At 39.2% G+C, this 22,768-nt stretch overlaps 1 protein-coding gene across 4 annotated transcripts; it reads left to right on the top strand.

Annotated features, from left to right (window-relative positions):
- Positions 1–5,525: 5,525 nt before the first annotated feature.
- On the top strand, positions 5,526–21,917 carry TRNT1 (tRNA nucleotidyl transferase 1). 4 transcript variants are annotated; one of them, XM_070493664.1, is made up of 8 exons: positions 5,526–5,626; positions 6,656–6,830; positions 10,524–10,717; positions 14,789–14,927; positions 18,710–18,836; positions 20,101–20,294; positions 21,174–21,427; positions 21,642–21,917. In XM_070493664.1, exons 2-8 carry the CDS (start codon positions 6,683–6,685, stop codon positions 21,888–21,890), a joined length of 1,305 nt encoding a protein of 434 aa, XP_070349765.1. In that variant the 5' UTR covers positions 5,526–5,626; positions 6,656–6,682; the 3' UTR covers positions 21,891–21,917. The 4 variants fall into 4 exon arrangements, with proteins under 4 accessions (XP_070349765.1, XP_070349767.1, XP_044609983.2 ...); XM_070493666.1 differs by having other exon boundaries at positions 5,574–5,626; positions 6,683–6,830; XM_044754048.2 differs by having other exon boundaries at positions 5,614–6,017; positions 6,683–6,830.
- Positions 21,918–22,768: the final 851 nt, after the last annotated feature.

Here is a 22,768-nt window from a genome sequence, read left to right as displayed (position 1 = left end):
AGTGTATCACTCTGCCATTTAATGGTTCCACCTCTGTTCAGCCATGTGTTTTTACTGGAAATCAAACCACGTGTCTAAACCCAGGAAGGGGAAAAAATGGAGGAAGTATTCAGCATTAGGGTCGCTGCAGTTAATGTCCCAGGTTGACCAGTCACTTGTTTTGTAACATAATAATCCTTGGTGCTCCTGTGTCTTCCCATCCCCATAATTACTAAAACACACATTTGGGGCTTGCAGGAGGCTGAATTCTGGACCCTCAAAGATGTCCATGTCTTAATTCCCAGATGCCGTGAACATGTCACCTTACACAGCAGATGTGATTAAGGTGAGGATCATGGGAAGATTATCCTGGGGACCCCAATGCAATCACAAAGGTCCTTGTAAGAACGTGGCAGGAGGGTGAGAGAGGAAAGAAGATATTACTCTGCTGGCTTTGAAGAGGGAGGGAGGGAACCTCTAGAAGCTGGAAAAGACAAAATACCATATTCTCTCCAAGTACCTTCAGAAGGCATGCAGCTCTCTGGATCCATTTTGGACTTCTGACCTTGAGAACAGTGAGATAATACATTTAATATTAATATATAATACATTTACCAGGCCCTTCCAACCCATCCTCCATGCTGCAGCCAGAATAATTGCATGAAAACACAAATGGATTTATGAAAAACCCTGCTTGAAAAACCCTGCTTAAAAAACCTTTAATGTCTTCTTATTACCATTAAAATGAAATCCAAATATCATCATGTAAAGGACCAGCCCTGCATGATCTGGTCCCTGCCTGCTTCTCCAGCTTTATCAGAGTGCAGTAGTGGTTAGAACATCTGGCTTTGAACTCTGTTTGTGCCATTTACCAACTGGGTGACCTTAGACAAGTTCATCTCTCTGTGCCTGTTTCCTCATTGGAGAAATACCTCATTGGGTGTTTGTGAGGATTAATGAGTTAATACATCACCTGGCACCATTCTAAGCACAATATAAACTGTTAGGTAATCTTATCATTATTGTGCTATTCATACATGCCATTGGCACATAGTAACACTAAACAAACATCTGATGAGGGAATGAATGAATGAAAACAGTATTACATTCACAACTGCTATACAGAAACTATTATTTCTCTCTCTGGTTTGCAGAAATGAATCAGTTTCAAAGAAACACAGCCAAAACTTAGATGAACGAAGAGACAACTGAACATTTAGGAGCCACATTTTGGCCACTAGATGTATAAACTGGAATCAAAGATCTGATTTACTGTGAAGAAAGATGGAAGCGGTCCACTCTTGAGAGAATCTTTAACCAGCACTGAAGTACATTCCAACCAGCGTGAACGGGTTTTCAAACCAGCACTGATAACTGTTAAGACCTAAGGTTGGTATATACAATAAATATTGATATGTATTTCTAAACTGTTTTTATCTCATTTTCTTGACTTTCCTTTTTAATAATATGTTGCCTTCTAACTGCAGAATAATACTCATGGCTGTAGTGTTTCCACAGTATGATAGAAACCCACCTCACCCTAACATTACCCTCTGTTCCTGATATTTACTTCCGGGTATGTACTATACAAAGAGAATACTTCCTGGAGGAATTCTGTGTAGTAAATGCCAGTTCCTTTGCACGTAAAGTCTTATTTCACTTACAATGAGTCTGTACGAAGAGAGAACAGTAAACGTGTGGGGAGAGAGGACTTTCCGTTGTCCACACCAATATACTTGGGAGGGGCGTTGAGGGACATTCTATCTACGGAGTTCTTTTCCCCTTTAGTTTAATGGCCTTAAAGTCCTTCATTCTACCCTCATATGTAAATGCTTTAATAACTGAATTCATTTGATCAAGCATTCCTTGAGCGCCTTTTAAAAAAATATATATATTTTACCCGTGCCAATCTTCCTCTACTTTATATGTAGGTCACCGCCACAGCATGGCTGACGAATGGGGTAGGTCTGTGCCCGAAAACCCAGGCTACTGAAGAGGAGTGCACTGAACTTAACCACTATGCCATGGGACTGGCCCAATATATATATATATATATATATATATATATATATATATATATATAAATTAATATATATTTACATTTTTTGTTGGTGAGGAAGATTGTCCCTGAGCTAACATCTGTGCCAATCTTCCTCTATTTTTGTATGTGGGACTCTGCCACAGCATGGCTTGATGAGCGGTGTGTAGGTCTGCACCCGGGATCCAAACTTGTGAATCCTGGGCCACCGAAGTGGAGCATGCTAACTTAACCACTATGCTACTAGCCCCCCAATACATACATTTTTAAATTTCATATTCTAGTTGTTTTTTGCTAATATATAGAAAGACAGCATTTTGAGCATGTTTATTGAGGTATAATTTACATACAGGAAAGCTTACACTTTTTAGTTCTATGTGTTTTGACAAACACACACAGCATATACCACCATTATCAAGGTACAGAACCATTCCATCACCTCCCTCGTCCCCAAATTCTCTCATGCCTCTTTGTAGTAAACTCCTCCCTTCATCTCCAGTGCCTGGCAACAACTGATCTATTTTCTGTCTCTATAGTTTTCCCTTTTCCAAGATGTCATATAAACAGAATCATTCAGTATGTAGCCTCTTGAGTCTGGCTTTCTTGACTTGAGATTTAGATATGTTGTTGTGTATTCCAATAGTTCATTCTTTTATATTGCTGAGTACTACTCCATTGTATGGAGGTACCACAGTTCACTTATCCATTCCTCTGTTAAAGCAAATTTGGCTTATTCCCAGGTTTGTATGATTATCAATAAAGTTACTATGCCCACTGACATATGTTTTTTAGTGTGAACATAGTTTTCGTTTCTCTCAGGGTAAATATCTAGGAGTTAGATTGCTGGGTTGTATGGTAAGTGTATATTTAACTTCAGAAATTGCCAAATGGTTTTCCAAAGTGGCTGCAACACTTTGTATTCTCACCAACAATGTATGAAGGTTCTAGTTGATTTGCATTGTCACCAGCACTTGATATTGCCAGGTTTTTTAATCAAAATATTCTAATAGTTATGTGATGATATCTCATTGTGGTTTTAATTTGCATTTCCCTAACAACTGATGATGTTAAATATCTTTATATATGCTTGGTTGCCAAAGATATAGCTTTTTTTGTTAGATTTATTCCTACATTAGAATCTGTATCTACATATATCTATAAACAGTTTTAGCTACTACTAAAATTAGAATTTATTTACAATTATTTGCTGCTACTATATAAAAATACAATTGATTGTTATATATTAACCTTGAATCCTAAGACCTTGCTAAATTCACTTATTAGTTCTAATAGTTGTTTTGTCAATTCTTACGATTTCTGTGTACACCATTATGTCATATGAAAACAAAGAGTTTCACTTCCTTCTCAATTGTTATGTCTTTTATTTCTTTTTCTTGTCTTAGGTTAATGGTTATGAACGATGGTAAAATGTTAAAAAGAAGTAGTGAGACTAGGCATCTTTGCCTTGTTGCTGATATTAGAAGAAAAATGGTCAGAATTTTACCATTAAGTATTTTAGCTATACATTTTTCACAGATGTCCTTTACCAGACTGAGGATATCTTCTAATCTTAATTTTTTGAGTGTTTTTTATCATGAACGGGTGTTGAATTTTAAGTGCTTTTCTGCATCTATTGGGATGATTATATAGTTTTTCTTTTTTAGTCTGTCAATATGGTGAATAACATTGATTGGTTTTCAAATGTTAAATCCACCTCGCATTCCTGGGATAAACCCAGCTTGATCAACTGAACTTGCTGAATTCAATTTGCTAATATTTTATTAAAGATATTTGTTTCTATGTTCATGGAGATATTGAGCTGTAAATTCTTTTTTTGGTAGTATCTTTTCAGGTTTGTTATCAGTGTTATGTTGGCCTCAAATGATAGGAAAAGTGTTCCCTCTTCTATTTTCTGAATAAAAATTGTGCAAGATTGGTGTAATTTCCTCCTTAAGTGGTTGATAAATTTGACCACCGAAACCATCTGGGCCTGGAATTATCTTTGTGGGAAGTTTGTTGAACAAAATTCAATTTCTTTAATAGTAAAGGGCTATTCAGATTCTAAAATTTCATCCTGTTTCAGTTCTGATAAGTTGTAGTTTTCAAAGAATTTGTCCATTTCATCTACAATGTCAAATCGGTTGGAGTAAAACTGCCCATAATAGCTCCTATTATCCTGTTAATGTCTACATGTCTGTAGTGATGTGCTCTTTTACATTGAATTCTCTGTATTTTTTTCTTGGTCAGTCTAGTCAGGATATACACATTCATTAGCGTGTAAAACAGTTGGATTGAATCAATGCTGTCTGGATGGCAGCTTGGAAAGCTAGCCCTGTGCTTCTCAAAATGGGATAACTCACACCTCTGAAGATAAGAGGTCTAATCATTGGAAACCACAGAAATATCATGGCACACGAATTTTTCTAGGAAAACTTCAGGGAAGTTAAATAATTTAAAGTTATATTAACAAGACTACATTTTTCCTTCAAGTAAAACACATACATTATGTGATGTAGATTTTATTCACTTTTAAGATAACTGGGAAACATTATGAAAGTTTCCCATTTTAAGGATTTAGGGCTACACTCCCACTCCTTTGCCACTTCTTTTTTTTCTTTTAGGAAGACTAGCTCTGAGCTAACATCTGCCGCCAATCCTCCTCTTTTTGCTGAGGAAGACTGGCCCTGAGCTAACATCTGCCCATCTTCCTCTTTCTGTGTGGGACGCCTACCACAGCATGGCTTGCCAAGGGGTGCCATGTCTGCACCCGGGATCCCAATCAGCAAACCCCAAGCCCCTGAAGCAGAATGCCTGCACTTTAACCGCTGTGCCACCAGGCCGGCCCCTTTCGCCACTTTCTTCTCTCTTCTCTGCCCTGGGAAAACCAAAGAACTGAATCAAATCCAAGTTCTTCGCCTTATAGCTGCAAAAGCCTCTAGATCATGGATGCCCATGGTTACAAAAGACAGGTGGGAACATAAATATGCCCAGTAATTTCAACGGACCCGAGGGCTTAAATTTAGAATGAGTGTGTCTTGAACCCTCTGCCTAGGCCTTGACCATGTGTCTCCGACTCTTGAGTATTTTTAAAATTGTTCTTATTCTCGTGCAGAGAGTAGGGTATAGAAAAGTAACATGAGTCAAGTGCGAATCAGGGAGCAGGAAAGAATAAGTTGACACTTACTGTGCAGTCCTTTTTCTAGGGAGTAACATGCTATTTAAGACTGGCAACCCCCTCAAATAGGTTTTCTTGATAGTCTCATTTTACAAAGGAAGACAGTGTCACTTGTGGAAGGTCACACAGGTATGCAATGCAGATGGGCGTCTGAACCCCGCAGGGAAATAGCTACGGGAAGACACAAATAAAACAAACCCCGGTCCCCTGGGTCCCTCCCCCTCACCCGGCCTCCGCGGGCCACAGAAGACGCCGCTAACCGCGCTCCGCAAGAGGCCGCGCCGTCAAGAGACTGCAGCGGCGCCGACAGCCCGCCGGGGCCCCGCCCACGCTCTGCTGCGACTTCCCATTCGTCGCCGGCCGACGCGCGTCGGTGACGCCACGGCGCCCGCTGCCCGGAAGTGCGCGCGGCGGCGACGGCGGCGGCGCGGCCGGTGAGCGGGCGCGTGGGGGGCGTGCGGGTGCGCGCCGCACAAAGGGGCCGGGAGGAGCGGTGTCACCCGCTCGGGGCCGGGTATAGGTGAAGGCGGGAGCCGGGGGCGGCGAGAGGCCACCTCCGCTCTCGGGGACAAAGCCCAGTGTGGAGGTCCAGGGGCCGCGTCGCTGCCACGTCTCGGCTGACCGCGGGCTGATTCATCGGGCTTCCCCCGGGCACTTTCCCTTCCTCTCGGCCAGGCCCCCGAGGGTCTCACCAAGTCTTTTCGGACCAGCACCTGGTGTGGGGGGCGGAACACGCCATTTCAGGGCCAGGGTCCCCAACGGGTTTTTTTGCGTTGAGGCAGATGTGGAAGCAAACGGAGTGTTTTTCTTTCCCATGTGGTCTCGGTAAGGGGAACTCGCCCCCTGCTGGGAAACGGCGCTCCTTGAAACCTGCTTTCCAAGGAAAAGAATGGTTCCTCAGTAGTGGTCCCTCTCCGTGGGAGTCACCTGGGTGCCCACCTTATGTGGAAGACAGGGTGTGGGTGGGACTCGGGACACGGTATCATGGGGGGAGGTGGTGAGTGAGGAAAAAGCGGGCAGCAAGCAAGTCGTGGGAAAATATATAAAATAATGCTGGGAAATATCCCTGAGTCATAAATGTCACATGTGTTGGGAAGTACGGTGATACACACATGTGGCTGTGACTTGTTCGGGAGGAGACCAAGTGTTCCTGCAAGTCTTTGAGTTACGTTTTCTGGAACCACTGTTCTTGGCAGCCCTGTACTCCTCAGCTTTAACTGAAACTCACCTTTCAGGGGACTCTTGTAACAGTAAAATGTGGTACCCGCAGTGTTTCAGGAGTACAAAACTGGACAGCGACAAGCATAGATTTAGTCAACTATTCCTCAAATTGTCACTTATTTCAGATTTTCATCCGAACAGGAGATGAATGTCATTCAGTTCATAAATAAAATTGCACTGTATCCCCTTTTTTCCCCTCCTCGTTTAGAAGTCATTGTTGTGCATGCATGTTTGTCTTGTAGATGTGGGGTTGGTGACTTTCTCCCCAGATGCTGAGGTGCCTGAATCCCTGGCGCAGGCCATTACTGAGCCGTGGTTGGAGCAGAGTGTGCCTTCTGAAGCAATATCTATTTACAATGAAGTTGCAGTCTCCAGAATTCCAGTCACTTTTCACAGAAGGATTGAAGAGTCTGACAGGTGAGATTAGGATGGCTTTTCTTGCTTTGGAAACCTGTGTAAATGGAGAGGCAGGGGGTTAACGTTTTTTAGCCTGTTTTTGTTGAGCTAACGAAAGAAAGGTTTCCTGTGGGTAATCCAAAACCATAGCCGCTAAATCACAGGAAGAGGGAAGAAATGGCTGTAATAAAAAGCGTGGCTTTTCTCTTTGCTATGCTGAGTACTTTACATGAAAGGATTGGGCCTACTAACTTAATAAGTAGGTACATTTTCTCATGTTTTGTGGATGAGGAAACAGAAACTTGGAGTGCGAAATGCTTTGCCAGAGTTTCTATAAGTAATAACTGGAAAGCTGGGTTTTGAACTTGTGCATTCTGATTTCAGAACCCAGCTTGCAATCACTAAGCTGTATTTCCTCCCTAGGTATAAGTGCTTTCTGAGGGAACTGAAGGCAGGAGGAAATAGGAGTCGCCTCCACTTGTGCACATCCAAAACATGTCTGGAAAGAAGACAGGAAATGGCTTTAGCTATAAGTGCCTGATGGCAGCAGCTTCATCTTGCTTGCCACAGTTTTCTCATTGCTTATATTGGTCCTCAATATCAGCTGCTGCTGTTGCTCAAGCAGCCAGACAGCTGCCTTTCCAAGCCTGTGGTATTTTAGTGATGCCTTCAGGACTACAACGTGTATGTATGTAGAAACATGACCTGAACAGCGGTCTGCAACCCTGGCTGTCTCTTAGATTCACCTGGGGACCTTTTAAAACATACAGATGCTGGGGTCCCACCCCCGACATACTGAACTGGAATCTCTGGGGAGGATGGGCATCTATAAATTTTTATTAAAAATTCAACTCCATTAATTTTGATGCAGCAAAGGTGGAGGAACCATTGCTTTAAAATGACTTTTTTTGTATTAGCTTATTCTCAAAGCTACTTTCCTATTCTTGAAATTAGATGATTTTTTCAGGTACATGTCAGAGGTAGATGATCCAGAGCTTGATTCTTAGAGGTTCTTCACATGGTCTTGAAGGAGGGGGCCCCCAGCGGATGTGGTGCCAGCATCTTCAAACAGTGGTTGTCTGTGTCTTCAGCCTTGACCTTCATCCTTACCCATTGTTTGCATTCCAAAACAGTTTCTTAGATAATATTTTAATTTGAAGGAAGAAAACCTTTTAAAAAAATATACTTTCCAATGAAGCCACTCTTCTTGTTTTTTAATGCTATGATATCACAGTTCACTTCCATGGTAAGCCAAGTTGGTGGAAAGATGAGTAAGATAGGTTTTCTGCCCTGAGGAGTGGGGAGACAGATATAACCAGGTAATTTTAATATAATTAGTATGCATAAAGATAGGCTATTCGAGTAGCTTAGAAGAATTCACTTAACTCCACCGTCAGGAGAAGCTTCCTAAACTGAATCGCCAAAGATGAATAAGGGTGAGCTAGATCAGTGTTTTTCCCACTGAGGGTGGTGACCCCTTAGGTGAGTCAGAAGTCAATTTAGTGGTCATGACCAGCATTAAAAAAATAGAGGAAAAGGGGATAAAATAGAACAGATTAGATTGCATGGTATGTAGGAAGGTTAAGTATTACTTCATGGAATTTTTACTTAACATACACACACACAAGTGTGTGACTGCTATGTGAAATGTCTTTCTAAGTGTGGGTTGTGTGCCAATACATTTGATAGTTAGCCGTTCAACTAGATGAATAAGTTGGGAAGGTGTTTAGGTGAAGTGATTCGTGTGAGCAAAGTTAACAGAAGGAAACTACAAGGAGAGTTTGGCACTTGTAAAATGTGATGCAAAGATAGTGAGAGATGAAACAGAAGTAGGTCATGGAGGCCCTTGGCTACTGTACGAAAGAAATTTGGATATTGTGCTTTGAGTAGTTAGGGGAGCAGTGGCATAGCATAACTAAGCTGGTGATTTAGATCCCTCTATCTAGACCATGGAGGCGGGATTTAAGGGGAGTGGTGCAGCCCTGGAGGCAGGGAGATAAATGAGGGCACTCTTGTGAGACTCTTGTACCAGTACAGGAAGGAGATTACGAGGCCCTTGGACTAGGGCAAAATGAAGCTAGAGTCCAGAAGTATTGTGGAAGTCCTTAACCTTTTGGGTCATGGACCTCTATAAATCTCATAAAAACTGTGGACTAACATACATGATTTTTATATTTTAAGGGACCATGGTCCCCATAATAAGGAACCCTTAAGAGGGAAATATAATCAGTGGGACTTGATGGGAAATGTGGAGTTAAAGGAATATGGACACTTACTGTTAGAGAGGACTTATGGAAGTGTTATCCTTGTGGAAGAGCTTTTGGTTAAGGCAAGAAGGTAGAGGGAGGGAGCGTTCGTTATTTTTTAGCAGATCATTTAGATAATCTACAGAGAATGGGCTGGAAGGTTTGGGAAGAATAGGTAGAGGAGGAGATGACAGAGAACAGAAGAAGTTAGAGCCGGGACGGAGGATGACATTTTGAGTTGTGATTAGGAATGTTAGAGCTCTGATGCATTTAGCTGAAATCTCAGGTCAGTGCTCTCCGGCCGGAGTCCACTAGAAACACACTAAGTTGAGTTGTTACTTCTTGCAGTGAGGAAGAATGCTGACCATGGAGAACCTTGGGACATCTTGGTGAAAGGGTTTTAGAAAGGACTTCTTGTAGGATTTGGGCCGTATCACATGGTTTTGGGGCGGGTTTAAGAAGTGGGGCTTTGCTGTGGATTAGCTGGTGTCAGGAAGCAGGGATAAAGCTGTGATTCATAATAATTCTTGGGTAGAAGGTGAGAACACAGGGCAAGGCTAAAACTGGTAAATAAGGAGCAGTCATACATCTTAACTGTTAGAGGGTGGTGTCATAGACAGCATTCATGTCTCGGCTGTGTTTGGACGTGATTACGAGTTGGCTTATCTTGATCCATCGTGGTCACAGAGTGGCCTTGTCTGATGTGGATGTTCTCTGACATTATGTTCAGCAGGAGAACACCAGGGCCTAGTTGTGAGTTCCAGGCCAGCTCATAGCAACACCAAGGCTTAGCTGGTCATATGAGGCCAGTTCCTGGATGTCATTCTCACTAGGTTCCATTTGGTGTCCTTTGGTTTTATGGATAGTTATAGTGGACTGTGCCTTGTCCCATACCTACAGAGGCATCAACTCTGTCTCCTGTACTGAGACTGTCACAGTAGTTCCAGGGTTCACATGGTTTTTGTAGAGCAGAGAGATGAGTTGGTTTTAAACATCATATGCAGGTTATTTCTTGAAGGATTCTTAGCTATAACATTTATCATACGTGGTGTGATAGGCTAATGTTTGATAGTTTCATAGTTTCACGCCTCAACATCAATACACAAAGAGAAATACATACAAGAACACTTCACATTTCTAGAGGATGCACACGAACCTGGAGAAAGAAAGCAGAATTGTTCACTTTACTCTTTGGAAAGAATTCAAATTTATAATAATGACTTTGAGGCATTGTGGAATTCTGAATTATCTTCTGCCTCTGCAAAGAAAAATTCTGCAAGTTCCCTGCTTCTCACAGTTGTTGCAGGCATTCTGCTCTAGGCAAAACACTTCATTTCTATGGGCCCCCTTCTCCTAATTTTCATATGAAAAGGCTCAGTTGAATAATGTCTGCTGTCCCTAATAGATTGAAAAACCTTGTACTTCTTTAGAAACACATTGAAATAAAAAATATTCTTTGTTATCTCAGAATTATTTGTCAAAGAAAATCATGAATTAAGAATAGCAGGAGGAGCAGTGAGGGATTTATTAAATGGAGTAAAGCCTCAGGATGTGGATTTTGCTACCACTGCTACCCCAGCTCAAATGAAGGAGATGTTTCAGTCTGCTGGTATTCGTATGATAAACAACAAAGGAGAAAAGCATGGAACAATCACTGCCAGGGTGAGTGAAAAGTGTGACAGTAATTGCATTGCCTTTTTTGTAATTTTTAAAATTTTTATTTTTTTTTCTGGTTTAAAAAAGCAAATAACGAAAAGCCTAATAAAAAAATGTCAGTCTCCTCTACCCGCTTCTGAAACCCTGCCTCTTCCTTTGTTGCAGCCACTTTCAACTAATTTTTATGGTACTCACCTGACCTCCACATTTCTAAAAAAGACCTTTCTATGCTGCACTGTTTTGCATTTCTTTTTAATTTCCCAGTTTTAAGATGCTATCTATTAACTTCCCAAGAGGGAAGATGATTTAGTCTTCTTACCACACCCCTCCTCAACAGCAAGCACATATAATTCTCCTTCCTTCATCTTCTCAGTATATTTATACCATAATTTTTGGTTAAATCAATATTCAGGGTTTACATTTATAACTGTATTGTTTACAGCTGGATCGTGTAGTATATTATGACTACATTTGTTGTGTTGCATGGTTTGTTTTCCCTGCATTTTTCTTTTACATAGGTATCCATATGCCACTAATTCATTCCTGTACTCTGTGTCGGAACAGAAAGTTCCTCTCAGTTGACTTAAAACACATGAAGTTTCCATTCCTTTTCTTTGAGCCATCTCACCTGATGCAGTCTGTCTTCTGCTCCCATCTGGCCATTCTAGGCGGGCTTCCCGCTCTCATCCTGGGATTCCCCTGCACCAGATCCTGGGAATTTCCTTGGCTTCTTCCTTGTTAGACCTCCTGGTTCCTGGACCGCATGCGGGATTCTTTCTTGGTTTATGCCCGCGTTTTGATAGTCTGAAACCTGAGAAAGCCTGAGTATATTTTTATTTTGCCTTCACACTGGTCTGATAGTTTCTTGGCTGTGGAATTCGAGGCTAGGAATCATTTTCACTCAGAAATGTGAAGGCTTTGTTTTCTGCCTTCTGTTGCTGCCACTGAGAAGTTGGACTTCATTCAGAGTTCTCCTTTGTTTGAGACCTGATTTTTTTCCTTTTGTAAGCCCTTCTGATCTTTTTATCTCTGTGTTTTAAATTTCAAGATGATGGGCCTTGGTTTGGATTTATTTTTTCATTCATTATATAGGGCACTTAGTGGCTTTCTTGTATTTTTCTCATAATTCCATCCCCTTTAGTAAGTGTCTTCTCCTTTGGAAACTCCTATTATGTTGTGCGTCGGACCACAGGGACTGATCTTCTAGTTTTGTCTTCGTGTTTTATATTCTTATATCTTTTATTTTACTTTCCATGAGATTGCCTTAAGTTGATCTTCCAATCTTTTTATTATATTTGCAACTTTTGCTATCTTTTAAATTTTCCAGGGGTCTTTCTTAGAATATTTCTTTTGAAAGCTGCTTGTTGTTGTTTCAGATGTAATGTCTTTTATTGTCCTTATGAAGGGGTTGGGGTGGTTTCCCCACACCAGTGAGCAATGCTCCAGCCACCAGCTGGGTTTCCTACAATTCAACTCAATTCTGAGGCTATCTACCCAGAGATAGCATCAGATCCCACAGGTTAAGGGCTCAGTTCCTACAAGAATACTCTTGCTTCCCGCCCCCCCCCAACAATTTCAGATGCCAAGCACAAGCCCAGGCCGTTACCTGTGCTTCTGACCAACTGACTGTAGATTGTAGGTTCCAGCAACCTCCTCCTTGGACTTCAGACACCAGTTGCAAGTCAAGGTTGTTACCGGTACTTTTGACCAACTGGCTATAAATCAGAGGTTCCCACGACTTCTCCTTGGGTTTGATTAATTTGCTAGAGCAGCTCACAGAACTTGGAAAAATTTTACTTACTAGATCACCGGTTTATTATAAAAGGATATAACTCAGGAACAACCAGATAGAAGAGATGCATAGGGTAAGATATAGGGAAAGTGTGGATAGCTTCCTTGCCCTGAGTGCGCCTTTCTCCCCAAATCTTCACATGTTCACCAAGCCAGAAGTTCTCCAAACTGTGTCCTTTTGGGTTTTTATGGTGGCTTCATTGCATAGGCATGATTGATTGAATCATTGGCCATTGGCAATTGAGCTCAATCTCCAGCCCCTGTCCCCTCCCAGAGATTGGGGGTGTGACTGAAAGTTCCGACCCTCTAGTCACATAGTTGGCCCATTGGCAGCCAGCCTCCATCTTTAGGTGCTCTCATCACAGGAAATTCCAAGGGTTTTGGGAGGTCTATGCCAGAAACAGGGATGAAGACCAAATATATCTATATATTATTATTATAAATCGCCATATCACACCTTAGGATATCAATTATAGTTATTTTGACAATGGCTTTATTTCCTCTGAGCTTTATCTGTCTTGCCAGTTGGCTTTCTTTAAATATGGGTATTTTTTGGTGCTCTCTATATTTGGGTGATCTTCTGGTGTTAGCAAAATGACTTGAGAACTTGATTGTAGTTTTGCTTGGAAGGGGTCAGCTGGTTAGTTGTGGGAGTGCCAATGTCAATATCAGTAGGACTTTTCATTAGGAAAAATCAGAGGAATCTTCCAGTGTTATCAAGGTTAGAAAAAGCTTACTTATTAGCATTTTGGAAACCAAATGGGGAAAGGGATGGAGGTCATGTTGATTTTGTCACTTAATCCTGTTCTCATTGTGGTGCATTACTCCCATGATCATCTATGTCTGGTGCTCCAAGTTCTGACTATTTTCAGGTCCACCTTTCTGTCTAGTGGTTAATCTCTGGGTCTCTGCCTGAGTAAGAGCAGTCTAATTATTTGTCTTATGATGATGTTTCTTTTTTGGTGAGGAAGATTGGCCCTGAGCTAACATCTGTGCCACCCATTCTCTTTTTTGTCTGTGGGACTTTGCCTCAGCATGGCTTGATGAGCAGTGTGGAGGTCTGCGTCCGGGATCTGAAACCACAAAACCCAGGCCACTTTGGAGTGCATGAACTTAACCAGTACGCCACTGGGCCAGTCCCTATTATGATGATGTTTCTTATGTTGATTTTCAAACATTCCTTCTATTTCAAACCCTTTGCTTACCCTTTGCCTTCAGAGATGCTTGTGCTTCAATTCCTGAGTTCTGGAATTCTCTAGTGAGAACTAGCTTGTTTCTAGGGAAGAATATATATGAGATTGAGAGGCATTCTAAAACAGACTTCTAGTGATCATTAGTGGCTTTCAGTTCCTCATGAAGAGATTCCAGACTCCTGCTTGGCATGTAAAACCCTTTGCTGTCTACACCTAAATGCTAATATGCTCTTTGTCAGGTAAACTTCCTCTTCCTCTCTGCTGTGCCTTTAGTCATCTTTTCACTTGAAATGTTCTTCTTCCCACATCTGCATATACAGATCCTATGTACTTTTCAAGGCTCAGCTCACATGTCACTCCATCATGAAACTCCTCAACTTTTCCCAGCTGGAGGTAATCTCTTCCCAAGATATATGTAACACTTTATTTTAACTTCATTGATGATTACCAGTAAAGGAGTTGCAGCATGTGTTAACTCTTTGTATTTCTTCTTCTGTCAATCCTTTGCTCAATGGTGTGTAGTCTATAAATTGATATTCAGCTCTTTGCAAACTGGAGCTATTCAAAAATATTTCAAAGAGTAGCCTGATTTGAAATTTAAGAACCAGAATATGGTCATGTGCTGCATAACGGTCAACGATGAACCGCATATACGACAGTGGTCCCGTAAGATTAGTCCCATATAGCCTAGGTGTGTAGAAGGCTCTACCATCTAGGTTTGTGTAGGTACAGTCTGCGATGTTCACAGTGAGAAAATTGCCTAACGATACGTTTCTCAGAACGTATCCCTGTTGTTAAGCGACACCTGACTGTATGCCATTAGAAGGGCTCCTCTCTCTTGTGTCATGTCACTTGTCAGAGTTGCCATCGTTTTATGTCACTCATCTTTTTTAATTGGGATGGTTTTATTATTTTTAAAAAATATTCTTTGGATCTATCTTTGAATATTGTGGGTGTCTTTCTGTTTCAAGACATATGTGCACTAGTTGACTTTAAAAAGAAAGAAGATATACCTGTCAGGACCCCTGTATTTTTTTCAGTCCATCTAGTGATACTAAAAACTAATTTTTAAAAAACATATATTTAATTACAGCTTCATGAAGAAAATTTTGAAATTACTACACTACGGATTGATGTTGTCACTGATGGAAGACATGCTGAGGTAGAATTCACAACTGACTGGCAGAAAGATGCTGAACGCAGAGATCTCACTATAAATTCTATGTTTTTAGGTAATACATGGAGATAAAATAGTATTTTACTTCAATCTATTTGAGTGCCTTCTTTTCAAGTGAAACCTGCATTCTGGGAATGTTCTCCAGCTTGAGAGTTTGCATTAGTTTCTTCTAAGAGACAGTGTAGCATATTGGTTAAAAGGTGACTCCAGAGCCCAAATTCCTGGGTTCAAATTCTGACCCCATCACTCACTGGCTGTAAAATGAAGATGTTATTAATTTCTTTTGTAGGGTTGTTGTGAGGATTAAATGAGTTAATAATGGTAAATGTTTAGAACAGTGCCTGGCACATGTACACATTCAATCAATGTTAACTTATTAATTGCATCTAAAAATGGTTACATTTCAGGTAAGAAAAATGCACACACAGACACACCCCCTGTGTCACTCTTTGTCCTCTGCACTGTCTTTCATGCATGCATGTCCCACCCTTTCCTCTCTTCTGGAGCTCATGGCACACATTGGTGAATGTTTTCAGCACGTTTTCTATTGCTGAGCCTAGACACAACCTCAGATTCTTTAATTGCATTGCATTGTAGGAATCCTCTACAATCAGTCAGAATTGGCATGTAAGAGGAAACCTGTTTATCATCTCAGTGTAACTTTTTTGTTAATGAGCAGTAAGAATCGTAATGGGAGTAGATGTGAATTAGGTTAGTATTTTGGTACATAATTGAAGCATTTTTTTTTACTTTAAGTTTTAGACAAGCCCTTTATGTTTAAGACTTTGGATTAGAAAAGAGAGAGAGAAAGCATCCACTATTCATACCCTAGTTTGTGACAACAGTAATAGGATTACTTTATGGGATGGAGAAGGGGGCTGTAGGCCAAGGTGGGATCTTTCGCTCATTACATTACTGACGGGTAACATTGCTAGAGTGCCTACTAGGTTCTAGGCACATCAGTGGTCACTTGATATACTTTGTCTCATTTAACTCTCAGAAAAACTTCATGAAGTGGGTATTAAACCTATTTGATAGATGAGGAAACAGATTCAGAGATGTTAAGTAATTTAGTTCAAGTCACAGAGAGCCATGGTTTCCAAAGCCTGGGTGATTTATGAGCAGAGGGAGCCCAACTGGTGGCATGTTTTCTCTCCATTGTGTGATCAAACTCCAGGTATTTATTTCATCGTACATCATTCTTTCTTAGTAGTGCAATGTATAAAATCTCGTAACTAGCTTCTCATAAGCATAACTAAGAGAGAAACTAAATATTCTTTTTTAAGATACCATTTTATAAAAATAAAAGCTATTCTTATTGGTACTACTGATTTCTAACATTTGCTGAATCTTTATAATGTGCCAGGCACTGTTTTAATCACATCACATAAATTGAGTTTTCCCAACAACCCTGTGAAGCAGATCCTGCTAGCTGGTAAGCTGCAGACTTAGGATCCCAACTAAAGCAGCCTGGCTCCAGAGGTCACATTCTTAACCACGATGTTATTCTTAGCAACTCAACTTTATTTCTTATTTTTATTCACTATATTTTAAAAGAGTGATATTCAGAGCAAAACAAAATACACACCGGTAGAGTACTCACTAATCCTTACTTTTAGCCCATTTTTCTGTCCAGCCTTTTTTCAAGCCTTATTGGATGAACCATTACTAGTTTTTGCTCTTGTCATATCCTATGTTTTTTCCCTTCAAATTTTGGTCTTTCCTTTATGGAAAAAGACCTTGGTAATTCCATACTCGCCAGGGAGAGTTGTCTTTCCATTAAGAGGAATAGCATTAAGGGACAGATATACCACATTTTATTTGCTACTTTGTAATCATTTTTTTGTCTATTTACTTACCTATTTTTTTCTTTTCATTTTCTGTTACTTCTTTTTGAATCTGGAGCCTTTACAATTTGCTGTACATATCAAAATGCCATATAAACCAAAACAGCTTGGGAAGTGTTAAGCCTGAGCTTGCCAGTGTTGTTGCATTTGGGATAATCAGAGCTAAATTGACAGGTGGTGGTTTTTCATAAGTAGGGGCAGTGCCTCCTTTCTGTGGTGCCACGAGGTGAAGTGTCTCGTAGGATCCCTGACCTCCCCATTTGGATGGTCAAATGGTGCCCCAGTCTTTGCTCTCAGTGTTTCTCTTTTTCCTTCTTAGTCCCTAGGATGGCCGTCTGTCTCAGTTTCCCTGAGAATGATCGATTTTCTGGGACATGAACGATTTTTAATTTTAAAACCAGGAAAGCCCTGGGATAACTGGGATGAACTGGCACTCTACTAATACTTGAGGTTTTATGTGCCTTAAAATTGTTTTGTCAGTTTTTTTCATTCAACATCTGAGAGAATATAATGTAGTGGAAATGTTTTTGAATGGATATTAGGTTCACATGGTTCAAAATTCACAAAGTTTAAAAGGCTACATAATGAAGTCTTCCGATGTGGTTCACCATCCCCTTGCTAGCAGTAATCAGACGTGGATCTTTGCCAATCTGACAGAAATCTGAAAAACAGTATCTCATAAATTTGCATTTTTTATGACTAAGGTTGAAAATCTTCATTTTTTAAAGAGATATGTGTTTTTAGTTCACTTTTCTACTTATGCAAGCTTTTTATTTATTTATGAGCTTTTTGTATATTATGGAAATTAACCATTTCTCTCTATGATACTAACTTACTTACATTTTTCCCAGTATGTCACTGATCTTATGCTTTGCATTGTGGTAGTTTTTATCATGCAGGCATATTTGATTTTTTGTGTAGCTGAATTTATTAATAATTTCTTTGAGGGTTCTAGTGGTGTGTGTGTTTTGTTTTCTTGGTAATTCTATTTTGAAGAGTCTTCCCCATTCTAGGATTACACATTTTTTCCTATTGTTTATTATTTTAATTATTTTTTTCAGATTATGTTCCCTGTTACTTATTTTTTCCAGATTACTTTGGCTATTCTTATTTTCCCACATTAACTTGAAAATCAGCTTGTTTGGTGTCTTATCTTCCTCCAGCCACTTCATACTGGCATATTTCTTGTTTAGTTTATTCCTGAGAGTATTATCTTTTTAGTTGCTGTTATAAATGCAGCCTTTTATCCCGTTATGTCTTCCATTCAGTAGTGGGTACAGATGAATGCTACTTCTGTCTGTATTTTAACTTTATAACTCTTCACTTTGCCTACTGTTTGTGATAGTGTTTTAGCTGATTTTCTTGTGTTTTCCAATTTTTTTCCCCAGTTTGATTCTTTTTTACATTTTTTTATTGAGGTATAATTGACATAACAGCATTATATTAGTTTCAGGTGTACAATATAACGAATCAATGTTTGTATATATTGCTAAATGATCACCACAGTAAGTTGTTAACATCCATCACCATACACGCAGAATATTTTTTCCCTTGTGATCAGAACTTTTAAGATCTACTCTGTTAGTGACTTTCAGATATGCAATACAGTATTGTTAACTGTAGTCACCGTGCTGTACCATTACATCCCCATGACTTATTTTATAACTGGAAGTTTATACATTTTGATTCCCTTCACCCTTTTGCCTCCCCAACCCCCGCCACCGGCAACCATCAATCTGTTCTCTGTATCTATGAGCTTGGTGTTTTTTTTTAGATTCCACATATAAATGAGATGATATGGTATTTGTTTTTCTGTGTCTGACTTATTTCACCTAGCAGAATGCTTTCAAGGTCCATTTATGTTGTTGCAAATGGCAAGATTTCACTTTTTATGGTTAAATAACATTCCATTGTGTGTATGTGTGTATCTCAGATTGTTTCCCAATCCTTATTTGCTAATAGTGATTCCACTCCCTTTTCTAACGACTAGGTTTTGATGGTACTTTATTTGACTACTTTAATGGTTATGAAGATTTACAGAATAAGAAAATTAGATTTGTTGGACATGCGAAACAGAGGATACAAGAAGATTATCTTCGAATTTTAAGATATTTCAGGTAAGAATTTTTAAAAATTTAATGGTATAGTTTTTAATATTATTACTAGAGCACAATTCTGGTCATGTGAAGGACACAGCAGGTCAGTGTACAAAATGGTGACATCACAAATGCCTGTCCCCAGTAGAGACTTAGCAGACTATTAACTTTTGAGTGAGATATTAGATACTTCCTATTTTCATTCACAAAACAAACACATATTTACTCCATTCTGTGATGATCTATATAATTCAGCTGTAAATCATATTGTTAAATGTCCATTTTTCTTTTTGATTGAATATTTCCTGCGCTGATCGTTCATTACACAGATATTTGAGTGCTTACCACAGGTTACCTACTGTGCTAGGTGCTCTGAACAGAGTAAAGAATGAAAGTTTGCCTTCATATGGCTTAGTCTTAGATGGTCATGGGAAATCTCTTAGATGAACTTAAGTATGAAATGCATTTGGATGGTTTTGTGGGTAGCAATGATTTTTAAACTCTGAACTCTAACCTTTTAAAAAACTATTCTAACTGGCTAGTTTATGTCTAGTAATACTAATTTGTCACTGGTTGAGATCACTCAGAATATTCTATAATATAGATCCTGCATATTTTGTCAATAAATGCTATTCCTTTAAACTTGAGTATTTGCAAAATCTTTCTTTACAAATAACAGAACATAGATGGAGACTTAGACATAATTAGTTATTTAATGTAGATCACTAATGAACTGAATTTTAAAGATATGAGTGGTAGAACCGATGTACTTTAAGGCTTCCAATTTTGAGACTTCATGAAACACGCTCCAGTGTATGCAACTAGATGTGTCATGTTTGAAACTCTTCATTAAAAGTACTGATGTGTACAGACAGGTAAGCTTTGAGGGATTAAGACTGCTTCGTGATGGATTCCAGTCTTGTTTTGGTACCTTTATAAGAACGCTCTGTTTTATTCATCCTCTGTTAAGTACCAATTCAGCAACTGCATTTGATGGCTATTCTAAGTGTCTCGGTCAGCAGTTTGGCAGTGAAGGTGAGGAAGGGGTTTCTAGTTCTTGCTAACTTTGAGCAAGTTACTTATATTTTATTGGATCTCAGGTGTTCTCAGCTGGAAAAAAGAGAAGGTGGAGAACTGCCCGGATGAACTCTAGGGTCCCTCCTAGACCTAACTCTCTGTTGTTCCTCATTACATAGATGTGTGGGTAGCACCATAAAATGAAAAACGGGATTGCTGGTGATATGCCAACACAGAGGTAATACACTCCAAGAATTTTGTTTTGTAGATTTTATGGGAGAATTGTAGACAAACTTGGTGACCACGATCCTGAGACTTTGGAAGCAATTGCAGAAAATGCGAAAGGCTTGGCTGCAATATCAGGAGAGAGGATTTGGGTAGAACTGAAAAAAATTCTTGTTGGTAACCATGTAAATCATTTGATTCACCTCATCTATGATCTTGATGTGGCTCCTTACATAGGTGAGATCAAGTTAGAAAATGTTTGCATTTTTGGCAATGAAACACATCTGGTTTAAAATTTCATAAGGAAGAAATGTTTGACTAATTTAGCTGAAGAAGGATTCTAAAAGGAAAAATGGACTATTTTAAAATATGATAAACTGCGGTCAGGGGCAGGACAGTTTTGTCATGGGTAGGGAACAGCTCAGAGACAGCGTACTATAGTGCTACAAAGTGGCCTTTGGAGTCAGACAGACCTGGGTTTGAATGAGGCTTTGCCATTTACCAGCTTTGTGACTTGGGTTAGTTCCTTAAGTGTTAGTTTCTGAATCTGAAAACGGGGTATGAAAATAATAGCATTTATCTAATGGAAAGGCTGAGAGATTCACTAAGTTAATACAGGTAAAGTACTCAGAAGAGTGACTTATACATAGAAATTATTCAATAAATGTAATTAATATTCAGGAAGAATAGTGGGATGATATCATTTATCACACTTCAGGAAACTTGGGTATATTTCAAATAAGGACAAAATTGTTGAAGCAGGGGTGGACATTCTATGATAGTATGTCAGTGTAAAGTCAGGAATTTGTAATTGGAATAAGTATCCCTTGTGAATATGACACCACCATTACTACCACTGCCTCTGGACCTCCTGCTGTAGCTTGTTAATGGAAACAAGAGCATTTTAGGACTTCCCTTGGTTTGAGAGTGATAAGATATGAAAGAAGACTGCGACAGTGTATCACTGTAAGATGAAGCATCAGATTGGACTAATAATGAGTCCTAGTGACAGGGCATTTCTGTATGTGATAAAACAATGGCTGGTTTAGGATAAGAGTGTTTTTTAATTGAATTTATCCACTGTAAAATGGGTGAAAAATGCTTTTGTTCCTACAGGCTTACCTGCTAATGCAAGTTTAGAAGAATTTGACAAAGTCAGTAAAAATGTTGAAGGTTTGTCACCAAAGCCAATGACTCTCTTGGCCTCATTATTCAAAGTACAGGATGATGTCACAAAATTGGATTTGAGGTTGAAGATTTCAAAAGAAGAGAAAAACCTTGGTTTATTTATAGTTAAAAACAGGAAAGATTTAATTAAAGCAACAGATAGTTCAGAACCATTGAAACCCTATCAAGACTTCATTATAGATGTAAGTATATACTAGGCTTAGTCAGAATATAAATCATTGTCACTAATTGTAGAACTAATTTATTAATACTAAGACTCACAATGCATTCTGTGGATTTCATTTATTTTAAATGAAAAAATTTACATCGAGCATTTATTGTAGATTTTAGGATAAGATCATTAGCAAGTATTCTAATTTAGTGTGATGGAACTAAATGTTCGATTTTGGCACTTAGTCTAGGGAATCTGATGCAACTACTCGCGTATGTGAACTACTGAAGTACCAAGGAGAGCAGTGTCTTCTAAAGGAAATGCAGCAGTGGTCCATTCCTCCATTTCCCGTAAGTGGCCATGACATCAGAAAAGTGGGCATTTCTTCAGGAAAAGAAATTGGGGCTCTATTGCAACAGTTGCGAGAACGGTGGAAAAAAAGTGGTTACCAAATGGAGAAAGATGAACTTCTAAGTTACATAAAGAAGACCTAAAGTTGATGAGAGCTGCCTATTAAAAAGCAGAAAATTTGTGGTTAGTTTTTTTTTTTTGCCCTCCCTCTTGAGATTTAAGAGATTTGAATATATAGCAGAATAAAAGCCAGCTTAGAGGACCTCTTCAGAAGAATGAAGATCTTATTTTGTGAAATATAATTATATTTCAGGCACTACACTGAAGTCTACCTCCTCTTAATCTGATTTATATCATCACTGAACCTTATAATTCTTTTGGAATAGTTCCTACTGAGAAAAGTATATTTGGCCTCTCCTTTCTATCTTTATCTGTCTAGGCTTTAAAAAAAAAAGTTTTGTTTTTTTTTGTATAGGACAGTACTATCTTAAAAAGTGGTAACTGTCTTGAGGAAATGTTTCTTAGTGTTTGCAATTGAAATAACTTATTTTATACAATGATTGTCTATGATGTGTCAGTTCTTATCTGAATTTCAGAATAAACTTGTGCTTGAAAAGAAAATAATTGACAAGTTTGCATAAAATATCCTATATAAAATGTGAAGATCAGCTGAGTCATAGGTGGCTGCCATTCACACATCCAACACTTGTTCTAGGCAAGCTGTATTTCAGTATGTAGTTGATACTCTCCTCTGTCATAATGGTTTCCTTAACTATGCATGCTAAGCCTGGGAAAGATGAACTTGAGGCTTACTCTTGAGCCTGTTAATAAACATTTCCTTTGGAAATTGGAAGATAAATGTGTTTATGTGGTATCTGACAGTATATATCGGGTGGCAATATATACATAGTGATAATACTCCTGTCCCTTTAAAGTAAATGTTAATTTCTTTCATTAATTAAAAGGATATGACCTACATTAAAATTTCCCTGAACAGGCCTGTCCATTTGCTTTGTAAAGA

The sequence above is a fragment of the Equus asinus genome, chromosome 21 (assembly GCF_041296235.1).
Source record: "Equus asinus isolate D_3611 breed Donkey chromosome 21, EquAss-T2T_v2, whole genome shotgun sequence".
Classification (NCBI taxonomy): domain Eukaryota; kingdom Metazoa; phylum Chordata; class Mammalia; order Perissodactyla; family Equidae; genus Equus; species Equus asinus.
The sequence above is the reverse complement of the archived record's forward strand: the minus strand, read 5'-3'. Positions and strand labels throughout refer to the sequence as shown.